The sequence below is a fragment of the Lynx rufus genome, unplaced genomic scaffold (genome assembly GCF_022079265.1).
Source record: "Lynx rufus isolate CCGP_SWC_20201006 ecotype Redwood Valley unplaced genomic scaffold, mLynRuf1.p SCAF_5, whole genome shotgun sequence".
In the NCBI taxonomy this organism is placed as follows: domain Eukaryota; kingdom Metazoa; phylum Chordata; class Mammalia; order Carnivora; family Felidae; genus Lynx; species Lynx rufus.
In genome coordinates, this window is record NW_025814867.1 from 112,888,507 (window position 1) to 112,908,521 (window position 20,015).

Genomic DNA, 20,015 nt, shown 5'->3' on the forward strand with positions numbered 1-20,015 from the left:
GATTACTCTCAATAATGTGAATGAGCCTCATCCAGTCAGTTGAAGCCCTTAAGAGCAAAAACAGGCTTCCTGGAGATAAAGAAATTCTTCTTCAAGACTATAATATAGAAATACTGCCTGAGTGTCCAGCATGCCAGCCTGCCCTATGAATTTCAGGCTTGACAATCCCCACAATTATGTAAGCCAGTTCCTTAAAATAAATTACTTGGTTGGGTCTTCTTCCCTGGGGAACTCTGACTGATGTATATGATCAGTTGATTTTTTTCAAGAGTACCAGTGTAATTCAATGGGAGAAAAGAGAATCTTTCTAAAAAATAGGACTTTTAAACATGGAGATTAGATAGAAGATAGATAGATAGATAGATAGATAGATAGATAGATATAAACCTCAACATTAACTCACCCCCTAAACAAAAAGTAAATTGGAATAACTCTTACAGCTAAATGTTAAAACTAAAACTTCTAGGAAAAAAAACACAGAGCAAAATCTCCCTGGCCTTAGAGTAAGGCAAAGATTTCTCCAATAAAACAATATGCAGTGGCCACTTAAAAAATTGATATATAGGGGGAACCTGGGTGGCTCAGTCAGTTGAGCATCTGACTCTTGATATTGGCTTAGGTCATGATCCCAGGGTTGTGGGATTGAGCCCCGTGTCAAGCTCCCTCCTGAGTGTGGAGCCTGCTTAAGAGTCTTTCTTTCTCCCTCTGCCCCTCTCCCCCACTTGAACTCTCTCTCTCCAAAAAAATAAATAAATAAAGTAAATAAAATAAAAAAATAAAAAACTATATATGGGATTTTAACAGTGGAAACTTTTATAGCATTAAGAATGTTAACTGGAATTAAATATTAACTATGGCATCGTAATATTAACTGATATAATATTAACTGTTTGTTAAACATTATTTTAACCTCATTTCCACGCTAATGCTGAAATTCAGAATTTGTGGGTTCACATATAAACCTAAATTAAAATGTAAATTATCTAGACCTTAATACTCTGGATGAAGAGATACTTGGGAAATTGTCCTTAAACTCTCTAATTTGTATAATACATCTGGAAATGGCCTGACGAGAAGAAAAGGTAATTTTAGCTTAGTAAAAATTACACATACAGTTGATTGCTTCTATTCACCTTCTACGAATTTTAAGTAATAATGAATAGTGGGGGGAAAGGATGATATAGGTCCTGGTGTTTGTTGCACTTTTAGTATGTCTATTATTGTCCATCAATATTGTAGAAGTTGGTGTATTAAAAAGTATAAGAGCCATGAATTTACAGTCAATTAATTTATAACAAGGGAGCCAAGAATATTCAATAGGAGAAGGACAGTCTCCTCATGTTGGGAAAACTGGACATCCATGTGCAAAAGAATGAAATAAGACCACTATCTTATGCCATACACAAAAATTAGCTGAAAATCGAATAAAGACTTGAATGTAAGACCTGAGACCATAAAACTCCTAGAAGAAAACATAGAGGGTCAGCACCTTGATGTCAGTCTTAGCAATGATTTTTTGGAGTTGACTACAATAGCAAAGGTGATAAAAAAAGCAAAGATATTTGCAAATCATATACCTGGTAAGGGATTAATATCCAAAATATATTTTAAAAGTTCATGTAACTCAATAGCAAAAAAAAAAAAAATCCAAACAAACCAATTTAAAAATGGGCAGAGAACATAAAAACTTATTCAAAGAAGACATACAAATGGCCAATACCTACATGAAAAGATGCTCAGCATCACTGATCATCAGAAATGCAAATCAAGGCCACAGGCAATATCATGTCAGACCTATTGGAATCACTATTATCCAAAAAACAAGTGTTGGTGAAGATGTGGAGGAAAAAGAATGCTTTGTGCACTTTTGGTGGAAATGTAAATTGGTGCAGCCACTACGGAAAACATAAGTATGGAGGTTCCTTAAAAAAAAAAAAAATCATAAGTAGAACTACCATATGATCCAGGAATTTCACTCGTGGGTATGTGTCTGAAGGGAGTGAAATCTCTGTTTCAAAGAGATAGCTTCACCCTCACATCCATTGCAGCGCTATTTACAATAGACAAGACATGAAAAAAACAGATGTTCATCAACAGATAAATTGATAAAGAAATTGTGATATATATATACATATATATGTATATGTATATGTACATGTGATATATATACATATATGTATGTATATATACATATGTACATATACATATATACATGTATATGTACATATGTACATATACATATATACATGTATGTGTACATATGTACATATACATATATACATGTATATGTACATATGTATATATACATACATATATATGTACATATATATATACATATATATATTTGCCAGAGACTCCAATTGTGTGTATATATATATATATATATGTATATATATATACTAAAACAATGTTCAGCCATAAAAAAAATCAGGAAATCTTGACACTTGTGACAACATGGATGGACCTTGAGGGCATTATGCTAAGTGAAATAAATGAGAGTAAAAGAGATATATGATCTCACATATATATGGCATCTAAAAAACAAACCAAAAAGAAATGGAGGACAGATTGGTGATACCAAAGGCTGGGGCTGAGGGATGGACAGAACGAGTGAAGTGAGGCAAAAGGTGTAAACTTCTAGTTATAAAATAAAGAAGTCCTGGGCTGTGGTGTACAGCCTGGTGACTGTAGTTAACAATATTCTATTATATAGTTGAAAGTTGCTAAGTATAGCTTAAAAATTGCCACCACAAGAAAAAGTTTGTAACTATATGTGGTAGTGGATGTTAAAGAAGCTTATAGTGGTAATTATTTCTCATATATATACATATATATATATAATCACGCTGTACATATAAAACTAACACAATGTTATAAGTCAATTATACCTCAATAAAAAAATAAGATATATCTCAAATGATTTTTTTAAGTATAGAAAACCTTCATCCCTCATTCCTATCTTTATCTCTCAGCAACCTGACAAAGGTGTCCCCCACTTTACTAAGCCACCACCTGTGGATATTCCTATACATACTCTTTTCATTTAATGAGTAAGCTCTGTTGAACTGTCTCATTCTGGGAGACATTTCTTTGGCATTGTTCCTATACAGTGGTTATCTCAAGTTTTATAGTTATCTGCTGTCTTTCCATGGAGGGAACTATTTCCACCAGAGCCTAATAATAGATCTGCACTTAGATTTCAAAAGGGCTGTTCCTTAGTGTGCATCAAGTACTTTACAATATCCCGAATGGATGCTATTTGTGTGATACTGTTGATATTTGCAAGACTCCAATCACATAACAGACACCTCTGAAATCACTTGTGACTTGGGATGATATGATTTCACAGAGATTGTTTGGGCTCAGTTTATAACTCTCTAAAAGCTTGTTTTTTCTCCCCATTCCATTAAAATTCAGATTTCTTTCAGTAACTCAATATAGGGATTAATAAAATGTTCAAGTACAGAATACACATTCACCAACATGTAAATAGCCCTCTTCTTATCTAGAGGTTCTGAAAAGACTGTAATTTATTCCATACTATCTGTAAAATGTCTATTGTGGTCCTAGTTCAAATTATTCTCCCAAATTTTATGGATCAGTCAAGGCCTTATATTTGAGCTGGATAGATTAACCATTTCAGATTAGTCATATGTGTCACCGCAATTCTTAATTCCTAGGTGTCTTCCTTTTCTCAGAGATAAATTACGATAGAATGTACTTTCAAAGTAATGAACTAGTATCCTCTTTATAGGGATTAAATCTATATCTTATCTAATCAAGGTACATGGCTACACTGGAGTGATTAATTATCTCAAACATATATTGGGGCCTTTGTCAAATGAAAGAAAATTTTGATTTTCAAAGTTCTTCTGAAATTAGAATAAAAACATAAATCTGGGATGCCTAGGTGGCTCACTCGGTTGGGTGTCTGACTCTTGATTTTGGCTCAGGTCATGATCTCCCAGTTTGTGGGATCGAGCTCCATGTTGGACTCTATACTGACCATGCAGAGCCTGCTTGGGATTCTTTCCCTTTCTCTCTCTGCCCACCGCCTCTTCTCTCTCTCAGAATAAATAAACCTTAAAAAACTCATAAATCCTTGGCCAACTCTATAGTAGCATACCAATCACCTTTAGCTCACTGGACCTCTTATCAGTAGAAGTATTATTATCAGTAGAACCAAATTATTTAGACCTCAGTAGTCATAGTAAGTCATAGTAAGTCTTCATTAACTCTTTTTTCTCAGATGCCAGATAGGACCTTTATATAATTGGTCAATCAGGGATTAAAGTCCCTACTTCTACCATCTCTTAAAGCAGAAATGCATTATTGTCCTCCAAGGATTTGGTATTGTTTAATATTCACTACAGAGGAGAGTTTTCACAATTCTAAAGATTCTGTTTGTGTGGCAAATTAGAAATGGATGGAGGCAGACTTGACCTGATTAGATATTAGCAAGCAATGGTGGAGTTCTCTGGTCTCACAACATATCAAATCGAATAAAACATTCAGATAGAGGTGACATTTCTACAGGTTCTTCTTACAGTCACATACTTCAATATGTAATTTAATATAACTCTGGTACCTATTACCACAGCATCATGTTATCCTCAAAGTTTTATCTTTGGCCCTCCAATGTTGCCCTCTCTGTCCCTTGCTGATATCATCATGTATTGCGTTCCAGTCTGGTGATACAAGAAAACTGTTCACCATCTCAAAGCCATTCAACTTAGACCAATCATTAATCTTTAGATTTCCCTGACGATATTTTGCAAGTAGAATTCAATTCTCTTATTCTACTGCCTTAACAAATAGAGTATTCCTGCACCTTACTCACTCACTTTATTTTACCAGTACCCTTTAACATATTCCAAACAGGACTAAATACAACAACTCTATATGGTTCTTTTTAGCAAGGTAAGTGTGGTTGCCCAAAGTGCCAGGTGTTTTCCATCTCCCAGCCAGAAATTACTGTCAAATTTTATATAGCGCCTTTGCCAATTTCTTTCTTTTTCATCCAACTTTCATGAGGCACCAAAATACTTCCATGTGGCTATACCATCATTGATTATTCCTTTTCTTTTGAAAAACACAAAACTTTCTTCTGTCACTGAGATCCAGGAAAAGGAGCTTGCTAACAAGTTTGCCATAACTGTCTGTATAGCATTTTGTTCTCCTACAAGATTGTGTAAGGGTACCAAGCATAATGAACTGTCCTTATCATTGAATTTCTCTAAAGTTTGCATTAGAGGCATTTTTCATGATTTTATTGTTTATCTATATAGAATCTAAGTTACCTGAATTTGGAACATATTTACTATCATTTCTTTTATTTATAATTAGGTGAAAAAATTGGGTGGGTAGCCTTTTCAATGTAAGATTATTAGATTTCTACCTTAACCGTGGTAGTATCATTATTTGGAATGAAAAATGTATACTAAAGTCCATAGTAGTCAGGCCATTTAATTCTCTCCATTCAAACTCAATGGATTCTCTACCATTGAAATCCCAACCCCCTTGATCATGTGGTCTGAGTATCTATACCAACAAAAACTCGTCAGGTTTCTAGTGTTTATTTGTTTGAAAGATGTCCCAATTACTTAACAGTACCCTGTCATTTCCATGGTTACCTGGTCTTGTTCTTCTCTCTCATGGACAGTGAGTATGTTGACTTCTAGGTAAATATAATATCTGCCAAGTAAAAAACTTCATGACTCATCTTCTATTCCATTTTATGAATACTATTGATAACCAACAAGCAATGCTTCTAGCCATTTTCCCTACTTGCCTTTGTTTATTAACCCATTCTGCTAAATCCTAGATATTTGAAACTGTATAACCTAAATTCCATTGATAAGATTTATACCCCATAATTTGCCTCAAAAAACTTCCACTATCTCAAACCAGGGATTAGTTTGTGGATATCCTAGCACCAAATCTCAAAAGAACTTCTCTACCCATCCTTCTTCACAAGGGCCATTGAATAAGACCACTGTAGTAAATTTCAAATGTAGAATGACAGTCAAATTCACAAGATGCAATAGGCTTACAGTGTTTATTTACCCAAGTTTATTTCCCAAGTTCACTTAGCTTTAAGCAAGAATATGGAACAAGTAAAGCAGCAGCATGCATAGCAGCAACATGACAGAAGCTTTGGCTACCCTGAGAGTTTCCAAAGCTTCATTCACTGAATGCAAACTGATCTAAGTATAGATCACTCAGCACAGGGAACGTGCAAGGTTGACAGTCTCTCAGCTTAAGTAACTTGCTTGTAACCTAGCACCTAGACGGATGTTTGCCTCATGTCCATCTTTTAGTGCAGTTGCATTCCATAAAATACAGTCTATACAGTAAACAATCTTGATATACTTGACATGCCTCATGTACAACATACTTAGGGACATTTTGGATCAGCAATCAGTTCATACCAACCTCAGCAAGAATCTAATTTATCCCAAGTCAATGCATCTATTGAGTTTGCATCGCAAGAGTGTATAAATGTCAGTTCCTTAGAAGGCCCTCCAACTGGAGTAAAAGATTACAGTTCAGTTCTTAACCCTTTATTTCCAAGATAATACAACATAATACCTGGGATATTATTGAAAATAATCTTGATAAAATCATCTGTTACTTGTGCACTTATGAAGATAGTAAGAGTGTAAATATCATAACACATAGTTGCCTTTGCAGATACTTCAAGCAAAACATGTACCATGTACGTTCATTAAGAAATAAGTATATTTCATTTACATAAATAATAAATAGTACTTAGGGATTACTTTAAAAAGACCAATAGTAAATTCTAGAAAAGAGGTTTTACTTTAAAAATTTTTTTTCAACGTTTATTTATTTTTGGGACAGAGAGAGACAGAGCATGAACGGGGGAGGGGCAGAGAGAGAGGGAGACACAGAATCGGAAACGGGCTCCAGGCTCTGAGCCATCAGCCCAGAGCCCGACGCGGGGCTCGAACTCACGGACCGCGAGATCGTGACCTGGCTGAAGTCGGACGCTTAACCGGCTGCGCCACCCAGGCGCCCCGAGGTTTTACTTTAAAAGAAAATAAAAATGTTAAACAGACTTAGTTTACAGTGTTTGCAAAATGAGTCACAAATACTGTGGAATTGCTGAAAATTGCCTTATAAGTACAGGTGGCTTTTAAAGAGAATAAAGTTGGGGCGCCTGGGTGGCGCAGTCGGTTAAGCGTCCGACTTCAGCCAGGTCACGATCTCGCGGTCCGTGAGTTCGAGCCCCGCGTCGGGCTCTGGGCTGATGGCTCAGAGCCTGGAGCCCGTTTCCGATTCTGTGTCTCCCTCTCTCTCTGCCCCTCCCCCGTTCATGCTCTGTCTCTCTCTGTCCCAAAAATAAATAAACGTTGAAAAAAAAAAATTTTAAAGAGAATAAAGTTAATCATCTGGAATATTTTTAAAAGAAATTTTTGTCACTGGGGACCAACCAGAATTAGTCTTAAGACCATACAAACACGTTGACTTTTTCCAATAATGTATGAGAAATAAATTTAAGTGATAGGAGATATTTATCATATGCCTCCATTTTTAGATAATACTTTTAGTCTATTTGTTGGAACTATTGACAAGATCTAATGTGTTTTAAAACCACTAGAACAACAGGCATATTTTCATTCTTTAACTTCAACTTAATTCTTATTTTCAATAATGGCTTTTCCTAAGTGAATGTGCTCAAAAAAGAAAAAAAAAACAGATTGTTCAAGGAATATAATTGTTTTGCCAAAAGAAGAGTTGAATCACTTATGTCTATAAAAGTCTAAAATAAATTTAAAAATATATATGCTTTAAGTGATCATGTCCCTGAATTGGACGTAAATCAGTAGGAGAGAATTCACTGACACAGTTTTCACCCATATCTACATCCTAAGTGAGGTTCTTGTCTCTGATCCACGGTCCTTGCCTCTGCCCAGTCAGCTTCTACTAAAACTGATAGGAAAGTAATGCAACCACAAGGCTAATCTCTGAAATTGCTTTTTATTGCACTCAAATATTCCTAAGCTTATAAATTGTTGAATATCATGCTATATGCAGTATCCCTGATACTGTATGTGGAGTTATAGCTATGGAGTTATAACTATGAGCTGTGAGTAACTTTGTTACTTCATTCTTTAACTCATGCCAGCTTCCATTTTCTTCCTGATATCCACAAATTTCTATAGAACTTTTCATTTTGCCAAGAAGCAGAATTTTACTTTATCAGTCGACCAGAGTTACTGGGTATGGCAGAAAACAACAAAGCCTTATTAATTTGCAGGTCCAGAGCAATGGGCTGGGCTCGCTCATGAACTAAATGACGAATTCTATATGCCAATTTTCTGTAACTATCTGGAATTTTGGAAGGCCCTAGAAAACAACTAATTTGCAAAAGCTAAATGTTCAGATAAAAATAAAGTGCAATGTGTCTAAGTAAGCTAATTATATAGGTAATGTCCCAAACTGGACCCATATCCAAGAAAGCATAACCAGAAGCTGGGATGCTTCACACAGAGCTTATGGAGTCCCCTGACCATTAGCCTTCCGGTGAAATGGCAGAGTCGTGACTTATCTATAGGACTTGGGGCTTTTATCAGCAGAAGGTAAAACAGAAACATTTTGAAAATTGTCTGGCCACTATTTATTTCTTCATTATTCTTCTCAAGGCACCTATAACCTCTTTGTTCCTCAAGCTGTAAATAAAAGGATTTAGCAGAGGAATTATTATTGTGTAAAATAAAGAATAAATTTTATCATGATCTTCAGTGTAGCCAGACCCAGGACGCACATACATGAAGAAGAGAGTGCCATAGAACAAGGAAACAGAGAGCAGGTGGGCGCTGCACGTGGAGAAGGCTCTGCTCCTGCCCTTTTCAGACTTCTTTTTCAGGATGGCAAAGAGGACACGGGTATAAGACACCATGATGGTCGTAAAAGTGAAGACTTGTACGAAGGCCGAAAAGACTAACACCAGAAGTGTATTAACTGTAGGATCAGTGCAAGAAATTTTGAAAAGTTGTATAATTTCACAGTAGAAACAATGTATTTCATTGGACCTGCAGAAAGTTAATCTAAATAACAAACCCACATGAATTGCTGAATGTAGAAAACCAATAAAATATGAAACGCCAATGAACTGAATACAGAGGTTATTGGACATCATGACTGGATAAAGCAAAGGGTTGCAAATGGCTACATAGCGGTCATAGGCCATCACTACCAGGAGGAAGCACTCTGTGGTGGCACTGGAACCAAAAATGTAAAACTGAGCCAGACAGTCAGAAAGAGATATCGCATGACTCTTGGATAAAAAATTTACAAGCATCCTGGGAGTTACAGAGGATGAAGTACAGGCATCTGCAAAGGCCAAACTGCCGAGGAATAAGTACATGGGGTTGTGAAGGTGGGTGTCCTTCCAGATGAGAGCAACCAGACCAAGGTTGCCCACCATGGTGGTGAGATAGATGACCAAGAACACCAGGAACAGGGGGACCTGCAGCCCTGGAAGATCTGTAAGTCCCATGAGAACAAACTCCGTCACCTGTGTCTTATTTTCTTCTGCCATAGAAGAAAATGACCTGGCCAGTCAATAAAATAAAATAATTAAGTGTGGAAACAGTCACAAAAGAATCATAAAAAGCAGTGTAGTTTTTGTGTAACTAATATATTTGTAAGAGATCCTCTCAATTAATTAGTAATTTTGTTTATTTTTACCTTTGTCTACTTTTATATACATTCAGAAATTTCCATAATAAAAATGATAATTGATTATTCACCTAAAGTAACAAGTAAACTTAATGAAAATCCTTTTCAATCTAACAGAGGTTTTAAGAACTATATATGGATAATAGAAATGAAGTTTATAGCACTGGGTTTTCTGGAATAAGAGTAGAGGTAGAAATGAGGGAAGTACAAGAGAGAGAAAGAGAGAAATCAAAGAGTTCTGGGGTGCCTGGGTAGCTCACTCAGGTGGTGCAACTCATAATTTCAGCTCAGATTATGATCTCATGGTTGGTGGGTTCGAGCCCCACGTCAGGCTCTGAGCTGACAGTGCGGAGCCTGCTTGGGACTTTCTCTCTCTGCACCACTCTCTCTCTCTCTCTTTGTCAAAATAAATAAATAAACAAACAAACAAAAAGAGTTCTGTGAGAACAGCAACATACATATTATTATCTCTTTCACATGAAATTGTGTAATTGATTTATTTGTGCATATATCTATATACACCAATGTACATACATAAAAAGATGAGTGAAAGAATAGTCTCCAGCATGTTAATGGAGAAAGGAAACAAGAATGATGATATCCTATTGTTTTCTTTTTTAAGGAGATGTTTTGGCACTGAAAATTACATTGTAAAATTAAGATCTAATCATCTCTAAATTTTTGTGCAGAAATAGCCTTCACGGAAATTAGCATTTTCTTTTGGAAATTGTCAGTGGGAGCCAACCATGGGCCATTGAGAGTAGATATGATTTTTTTTATATATTCCAAAGTTATCTGTAATTGTATAAGATAGGGATTCAAATAGAACAACAGAGTTTTTTAGACTTTGTTTGCAATTTTAGTAATTTTTTTTATTAAACTTATTTCTGCATACTTATTGTTTAGTCACTGTTGTGAATATAACATTTGCTGTCTGCATGAAGTAATGACATTGATTTTTTTCATGATTGGTAGTCTCTGAAAGAACTCTAAAAAAGAGTTTTCCAGTGAATATAGATCCCTTTAGATTACCATAAAAAGAAAAATAAATACATTCAGGTATACAGATTATATTATTTTCCTGTATGAAAAAAACATTTTAATAATTTTATAGTCATATTTCTCAATACTGATGGAACATAAAATTTTTTTACCATGAGAATATATTAGAAAAACTGAGTTTGTCTAATGTAGAACTAGGACTAAAGAGCCTTTAGATTTTGAGATATTATTCTATCTTCACTAAAAACATGAGTTTAAGAATTTTTACTTTTGAATATATACTCACAAGGAACCCTAATATGTACAACGCAGGCAAAAATATTAATTGAAAATTAAGAACTTAAGAGATTTTTGCCCTGCATAACCTGGCCAAACTTTCTTTATAACCTCAAATAACCAAATGTTTGTTATTCCTAGTTTTAGTTCCTACAGTGTGTAATTTGGCCAAGAATTAGTAATCTCTGTGAATTTTGTCTCAAGAGGTATGTGACAAGTAATACAAGGAGATTTTTGAGGTTATTACCAGTGATTTCATGAGACTTTTGAGGTTACTACTCATGATTTCATGAAATTAAAGAATTTTTATTATACTCAAACACAAAACTTAAGCCAGAATTTCTCATTCTGAAAAAATTACAAATAAGTTAGATTTGAGCTTATAGCTTATGTCTCAATTAAGAAAACTTCACAAGATGAAATGAACCCTGAATTTTTATCACTATTGAGTTTCTCTATTTTTTTCTATTAATCAATGTTTATTATTTAAAAACTCCCCAAATGTGTTATCTACAGAGTAAAAATTCTAACTGAAAATACATGTTCAGACAGACATTTGCTTCTGTCTAGATTTTCATTGCTGATTTAAAAAGGCAAAAAGCCTGTCTAGGATTTTTATTTCTTACTTAGATGTTTGTTATTATACAGACATATTACAACATTATATTAAGGAAGTTTATGAAAATCTCTGCACTCTCACCTACTTCCTGTAAATCATGGGAAATTGGAAATGTCCCAGTTTTCTTGAAGTAACACAAAAGGTACAGAAATGAAGCAGTATTATTTATGCATTGATTTTCCTTGGAAACTCCAAACTGGAGGGAGATAGCATTTCTTCCTTCTATCTGCAAATCTGTTCTTTAAAAAAATCTGAAATTCCCTTAATGCTTCCAAAGGATTCCCAGTAGAATGAAGTCAAAGTTGTTCTAGTGGGCCTTGTGAGCTAATCATCAAATTATCTATACACAACTAGTTACAACAATTAAAGCACACATTGTGTCTTAAGGGTTCACTGTAGGGGTATATTTATAAAACGTCACTGAATGGAGTTTGAATAAGCTTGTTTTCCTTCCTCTTATGTCTTTTAATGATCCTGCTATCCAACTCCCTACTTGTCCACTTGGAAATCCCAAAGGTATATTAGAATTAACATGTCCAGATCTAAAATTAAGATCTTTCTCTAGTCCACTCCCAAACCTGGTATTCTTCCAATGTTCCCTGTCTCAGGGAATAGGGTCACCAAATAAGTATTTGTGCACACTGTAAACATATTCGTGAAACTAGCCTCTCCCTCAATTCCATGTTTTTGATGATGGCCTCTAGATTTTATGTACTAGAGATGTCTTAAAACCAACAATTTCTATTTGTACAGTTAATCCTAAAATCCATCATGATGCATTCATCTCTTGCCTGGGTTTATTAAGTGACCTCATAACTACACTATCTGCATCTGCTAACACTGGCTTCCAGTCCATTTTCCACACTGACACCAGACTGATTTTTATAATATGTACACCATTTCACTATCATCCATTACACACACACTCTCCCCACTTGACATGTATAAATAACTCATTCTACATTGACTAACAACTCAAATTGTTAACCCTAAATATCCATGTCCCTACACTGAGGGAGTAGACCCAAGGAGGTGTTTGTTTGTTTTTTTGCATTGTGTGTGTGTGTGTGTGTGTGTGTGTGTGTGTGTATATATATATATATATATATATATATATAATTTATGGTAACACTAATTACACTTACAAATAATAGCCAATATTTTAGTGGATCGACATAATAGAAGTTTAGTTCTCCTTTATGATAAGTATGAAGCACATGGTCTTAATTGAATAACTATTCTATTCCATTTGATGATTCAGAGTCCCATACTCTTTCCAACTTGTCACTCAAGCATCTTCCACACATGACTTCTTTCAGGGTTTGTGTTTTCATTTGGATAAAGCTAGAAGGGGAAAGCACAGGAGATTCCAAATGTGAGGTGCTTATGAGCCAGAAATGTAAGTGATACACATCACTTGCAAACCTAAACTCAATCACATTACTACAGTCAACTGAAGACAGAGGCTGTGTGTCTAGGATGAAAAGAAAATGGATTTGGTGATCACCTAACAGTTTCTTCCACTGATTCTACTACAGTTTCTGATTATCATTTACCTGTTTTACCCTTCTTCCCACATAGACAATACTTTCAGCATTTTCCCAAGGGAGTCAAACCCAATTCCCGTATAACCTATATTCTAAGAAAAAGCTAGGATCTCCAGTTGATAATCTGGTCTCTCTACCAAATCTAGCTATAGCTGTTCTTTGTCTAGGAACCAAGAATTTTTAAAATATATTATTTTGCCACGTGTTATAATTATACACTGCCAATATATAATTTTTGTAGGATTTATCTGCCATTTTATGGAGTACATGAACTTTGGAAATGTATCCAGAGTATTTATCAACATGATAGTGTCAATATAAATGAACCAGCTTGCTGTTCTACAAAATGTCCCCCAAATAAATTTTCCTTCTGTCTTCCCAACCCATTACATTCTCTTCTTAGTAAACTTTACTCCACTCAAAAGACTCTTTTTGAGGGATCTACCCACTTGCAAGAAGACCTCTGTCCTTAATCTGATTTTCTGTGTTACAGACTGTCAAAGTTTGGCTAAGTAAACCTAGATATTGGATGAAAGTCTTTCGTCCTGTTAGGAAGCTGTCCCCGCCCCTGTATTTAACCTGTCTCTATTCCAGGGATCTCAGCTACATGGTCAGCAAGGCTACCCTTGTGTATGTCTAAATATAGGGTGGGTCAGAAATATCTGGAGATTAAGCAGTTGTCTCTGATAAGGTGTCAGAAAGTGTAGAATTTCACCCCAACCCCTATTTCTCTTGAGTGTTCTTCTCTCCCACATGTTCACTCCCACTCCCAAGTTGTAGCCCCATCTATGCCTCACCTGTCTGGCTTGAGTGGAAACAGTTGCTGGATGAGCTGATTGTTGGACGATTAGTATGCCTTCACTTGCTAATTTTGTCAGATTTCTCACATTGGCCTTGGCTTCTGCCTGACAAGCTTCAGGCTCTCTTTTAGGCTTGGCTAGAGACTCTGGTCATATCCTCCCACATCTGGTCTTCACAAATATGTCCCAGGCTACCTCTGTGAACTGAGTTATCACTGTTGGAATTGGGCTGTTCTCATGAAAAAGTGACACTCAAACATTCAGAGTCCAAGAAGGGGACTTAATTGTTTGGCTGTTAACCTGCTATCTCCCATTCTTTCTATCATGAGGTCATGTCCTCAGCCTGGAGATGACCGAGGTCTGTAATTCTAGTCAATGATTTGTTGAACAATCCATGGAACAGGTATAGAATATCCACCACTACATGGAAGAAAAGAAATTAATTTACATCTTTTTCATCTTTGTCTCTGAGATGGCATATAAAAATATGGGGGGGGGAGGTAGCATGTGACATGTGACATGTTGGGAGTGGAAGGAAAGTCCCTAGGACCTTCGGTCCTACTAATATCCTCATACTCTTATAGACTGTTCATTTGTTCAGCTTTTGCAGCCGAAGTCAAGGCCTGTTGGAACTTGTGATCTGGTCTCTCTTGAATGGAACAGGGCTTGACTATCCTGAAAGGCTTTCTGCCTCTGCTAACTCTCTTAGGGTGTCTATTATACCCTCTATCTACATGCCCTAGTCCATCCTTTAACATTACTTTTCAGGAGTGCGTCTCCCAGCCAGTTTCAGATACGCAGAAATTTCCAGGTGCTGGCCATGCAATGCAGTGAGGGGAAGCAGCCTCTAAGCTAAACATCAAGGCTCTCCTGCCTTCACACACTTCAGGATGAAGTTCATTTTGATGTAGCCAAATGAGGAAGGAGAAGAGCAAGACATTTTTTTTCCAGTGCCCTAACTGGCAATCTAGAAAGAAGTTCCTCTCTTCTAAGGCTGTCTGTGTGGTAGGCAAAATAATGGCCATCAAAGATATGAACCTGTAAATATGTTAGGTTGCATGGAAAGGGGTTATTAATCTTGCAGGTAGAGTTACATTTGCCCATAAGCTGACCTTAAAATAGGGAGATTATTCTGCATTATCTGGAGAGGTCCAATGCAATCACAAAGGTCATTAAAGTGGAAGAGGGAGGCAGAAGAGCCAGAGTCTAAAGACTAAACTGTGACTACAGAAGACAGGCACCGAGAGATGCAACACTGCTGGCTTTGAAGGTGCAGGAAGGGGCCCATGAGTTAAAGGGTGTAGGCAGCTTCTAGAAGCTGGAAGAGGGGAGGAAGTAAAGTCTCACCCAAAGCTTCCAAAAACGAATTCACCCTGCCAACACCTTGATTTTCATTCAATGAGATTCATGTCAGACTTCTGCGTTACAGAGCTAATGTAATAAATCTGTATTGTTTTAAGCCACTGTTCATGGTTATTTGTTAAAACAGCAATAGAAAACACACTACTCCATACTATCAATTTGCCCCCTGCCTTCCAAATCCCAGTCCTCTCCAGAGGGAGACATTAAAACCTGCAAGTCTGATTCTTCTTTCACTATTGCCATCTTCTGTCTTTCCCCTAACCTCCCAGGTCCACAAGAGGTGAGCTTGTCCCCTTTAATGACATGTCTTCTTTGTAACAAAGTAGCAAGTTTAAGACCCTCTAGTCATAGAAAAAAACAAGAAAAAAAAATAAGAAAAACAAGAAGAGGTGAGTTCACCAAACCTGGAATATCTCTGGTGAAAAGGAAGTAAATAAATTTAGAAAGTCTCCTCTTAAAGAATCTCTAAAAAGTCAAGTACTAGCTTTTTCCAACTTTAAACACCATGAAAACAAACATAATAAAATGGGATATTTAAATTGCATAGCTTAACATTTGCCAAAAAAATTATCCCCATGGACCATGGAACTCGCTATGGCTGTTTCTCCAGGGGGCCTGTGAAGATGGCAGTCCTGCTATGTATCAACCCGTGCTGACAAAACCACAGAAGAATGTACCAATCTGCTGCTGGGTTACACCCCACCTTAGTGACAGCTCTGTTAGAAAAAATAAAGATGACAGAGAACATCTGTACATTGACAGATAACCATGATACACAGCCAATACTTAAAAAGAAAAAAAGTTTCGCCACTGGCCTTGACTGTGGAGAGGTGGAGACAGAAACTTAACAGATGCTTGGCACCCATAGAGAGAAGTGTGGTTCCAATGAGCCCATAGAGCAGAAGACAGAGCTTAGGTGCAGTGAGAGGAGCAGGTCTGAGGAAACGGAGCCCCAAACCCCAAACACACGGTAGTGAAGCCAGTGGGCCCCACCTCGGATTTTGTTGTTCAATGACTCAACAAATTGTTTCTATCCTCAAATCGAAATAATAGACCAGGTGTTAGAGGGATGTGTCATGTATATGGGGATATCTTTTCTTGTTTTTCACTAGGGTATTCGCAAGGCCATACGTAATAAAGTCAGGATACCAAAGAGGCCACAGGGCCAGATGGAAAACACAGGTAACGTTTGTAAGGAAAAGATCAAGCACACTTGCTACTTCAGGTAGTTGTGAATTACAGGGGGAAAAAAGTATTCAACTGGTATATCTGTTCTGGAAACAAGGTTCTCAGATTACTCAATAAATTAAAAAGAAATTTTTAAAGAACTCAGAGCTATTCACTATATTGCAGGAAAAGAGATTATTTTAAGTAATTAATTGCTTGATTTTCATATCTTTCATTGAATTCCATGCAAATGCAAGTTAATATTCAACATTGTAAACGTCCCAGATATATTACATTAAATGCCTCAAGAAGAATTAGTGTCATATTTAGTCTAACAGTAGTACGTTGGTGCACATAGCGTTTGCATAGTTTTAAACATCTATCACAGATATTTATATCTATAAAATCTTGAAAATTACTTAGTCAAGAATTATCTAGGAGGGCTTGAGCATTGTTTAAAGACGATTTACATATGCTAATTCTTCCTGTAAAAGAATATAAGTTCAAAAAGTTTTAAAATGTGTGTATCTGGAAGCACAAAAGCTCATTCAGATTACAAAGACATAGTAATTTGGAGATTTCTGTTTTATTTTTATCTTTGAGGTTGGATTAAAAACAACAACAACACAAAGTAAATGGAGCCTGTCTTTACCATGCTCATTAATTATTTTGATGATCACAACTTATGATGAAGAAAAGTCTACTCTAAATTTTTTATTCATTCATTTAACGATTATAGATTAAGTCCCCACTACATGCAAAACCCAGGGACACATTATGCTTTATTTAAACAGAATGAGATTTAAAGAATAATGAAAGCTTTCCCCAAATATTTCTTTATCACTTTTCTCAATGCACCTAAAACTTCCTTGTTTCTTAGGCTATAAATAAAGGGGTTTAGCAGGGGGATTATAACCGTGTAGAACAATGAATACATTTTATCCTGATATTGATCTGGCCCAGACCCAGGACGCACATACATGAAGAAGAGAGTGCCATAGAACAGAGAGACAGAGAGCAGGTGGGCGCTGCACGTGGAGAAGGCTCTGCTCCTGCCCTTTTCAGACTTCTTTCTCAGGATGGCAAAGAGGACACGGGTATAAGACACCATGATGGTCGTAAAAGTAAAAGCTTGTATACAAGCAGCAAAAATAAAAATCACCAATGCATTAAGAGATGGGTCAGTGCAAGAAATTGTATATAGTGACAAAATTTCACAGTAGAAATGAGGTATTATATTGGACCTGCAGAAGGTTAATCTAAACAATAATCCCACATGAATGACGGGATGCAGAAAACCAATCGCATAGGACACACTTATCAACCAGGTACAGAGTCGGTTGGACATCACCACTGGATAAAGCAAGGGGTTGCATATGGCTGCGTAGCGGTCATAGGCCATCACTACCAAGAGGAAACACTCTGTGGTGGCACTGGAACCAAAAAAATAATACTGGGCCATGCACTCAAAGAGGGATATCATTTGACTTTTGTCTAAGATGCTGACAAACATCCTGGGAGTCACAGAGGATGAGGAACAAGCATCTGCAAAGGCCAAACTGCCAAGGAATAAGTACATGGGAGTGTGAAGATGAGGGTCCTTCCAGATGAGGAAAATCAGTCCGAGGTTGCCCACCATGGTGGTGAGATAGATGACCAAGAACGCCAGGAACAGGGGAACCTGCATCCCTGGACGATCTGTCAGTCCTGTGAGAACAAACTGCGTCACCTGTGTCTTGTTTGTCTCCATCATATCCACTCAGGCTGTTTCCTTCAATAACAGAATAGATAAAGGAAAAAATGAACAAAGATCGTGAAAACTGGTATTATATGACAAAGTCATATTCCTCTATTTCAGATGGCCCTTACTCAACAAATAGTAAAGCTTAGAGCTTCTCTTGTTTAAAACACACTACTGATAATAAATATAGATAATTTCAAGAAGTAAAGGCTTGATAAAAAGGCTTGTAAAATATATATAGTATTACTTGAAGGATGATAGAGACACTCGTTCAGGTTCAGATGTAGTTTCACCTTTTCTCAGGAACTCCTTCATGTCTTTTTTATTGAATGAAAACTGGACTCTATCTTTGGTATTGGTGATATATATCATTCTTTCCGAGATGTCACTGTATAGACTAATAAGACAGTAAGTTACAATCCCATTTCAGCTGTTCTATGTCCATTACTATTATGTTATTTGATTGTATATTCATCAAAATCTCCTCAAATTCCTAACAGATCTTTTTGATTATACATTCTTCCAAGCCACTCCAAATTTCTAATGGAAGCTTTAATTTTCCCAATAAATTGTCCGATGTGAACATATGTGTTCAGTCAATAACTATGTATTTAGTGCTTTCTACATTACAGCACTATCATTCTTAGCTCAGTCACACATAGATCTTCTAATTCTGGTGCTGCACTCAAGATGCTAAAATAATCACTCTTTCAAGACTAGAGAAGAAACAAAAACACTAGCCAGCTTATTTGCACATTTGGAATAGATCCAAGAGCTCCCATTCAACACGCCAATGTAGACAATTATGTGGTTAACCAAGAATGTTTTTAATATTTCAGAGGCTCATAATTATAAAATGATTGGAAGGATTTTTCTTTTCCTGTACTTTTGGGGATTACAAACGGGTCTATCAAAGTCAGGGTGGAATGGAACATTACAAATGGCCCCAAAGTAGGAAAAATAACCAGTGTTTTTGAAAAGGTGGATTCAATTTAAATAGTAAAAGATATAAATTTTGTTTAAAAGGCAAATCAAATGAGAAAAGATGAACCACAGTAATAGGTAATGACTAACATAAAGACAGCAGTCAAGGCAGATAAGAGCCCCAAAATACAATGTATCCATGAGTTCCATAAGCCTGGAAAGAAAGTGAGAAGGCTGGATCCTGTGGAGACCCCAAAGAAAAAGCTTCAGTCCTCACCATCACAGTGCATTTCATGAATGATAAATTATGCACAAGTCTGAACATAAAATATGTTTTATGTATTCAACACCCTCTCTTAGCATCTAAAAGGTCGAGCCTTTAATAAACAGCTAATGAAGTATATAACCATTCAAGACAATATTTACCAATCTTGGATTTGCAGCCCCCAGGGTTTTATGACAAGACCACCCAAGTGGTTGTCATTCCAACACATATGTATCCTTCTGTAACGTAGACATCAATTCTGTATAGGCGTAGCTGAAGATTCCCTCCCTAAGTGTGTGCTAGGCTGAAACATCTCAAAGCTTTCACTCTGTAATTCAAAAGGAAGAATAACAATATTTGTGAAAAATTCAGCTCTAATGAAAATGATCTTTGAACCGTAAAAATATATAGAAGAATTGGGGTGTTTTCTATAAAAAGACACCTGGAGTTTTTCCACTTTAAAAGAGAGGCTGTTTTGAGGAAAGCAGTTCTTCATTTTCACTGGAAATAGGAAAAGAGAAAATTTGGGATTTATTTTAGACATGGAGAAACACCAACAGAGAGGCTGGTCACATTGACAGTAATTGTCGAGCAAGCACACTGC

The 20,015-nt window shown here is 36.4% G+C and overlaps 2 protein-coding genes across 2 annotated transcripts; both read right to left on the bottom strand.

Moving 5' to 3' along the window:
* Positions 1-8,644: 8,644 nt before the first annotated feature.
* Positions 8,645-9,568, bottom strand: LOC124526925 (olfactory receptor 5AC1-like). The gene has a single exon (XM_047100123.1). The coding sequence runs from the start codon at positions 9,566-9,568 to the stop codon at positions 8,645-8,647; it is 924 nt and encodes a 307-aa protein (XP_046956079.1).
* A 7,715-nt stretch (positions 9,569-17,283) lies between these two features.
* Positions 17,284-18,234, bottom strand: LOC124527255 (olfactory receptor 5AC1-like). Its single transcript, XM_047100455.1, has one exon. It carries the CDS (start codon positions 18,232-18,234, stop codon positions 17,284-17,286), a length of 951 nt encoding a protein of 316 aa, XP_046956411.1.
* Between the last annotated feature and the right edge of the window lie 1,781 nt (positions 18,235-20,015).

Bases quoted from the DNA above. Each gene is read 5' to 3' on its own strand.
- LOC124526925 (XM_047100123.1), bottom strand. From the start codon at position 9,568: ATGGCAGAAGAAAATAAGACACAGGTGACGGAGTTTGTTCTCATGGGA.
- LOC124527255 (XM_047100455.1), bottom strand. From the start codon at position 18,234: ATGATGGAGACAAACAAGACACAGGTGACGCAGTTTGTTCTCACAGGA.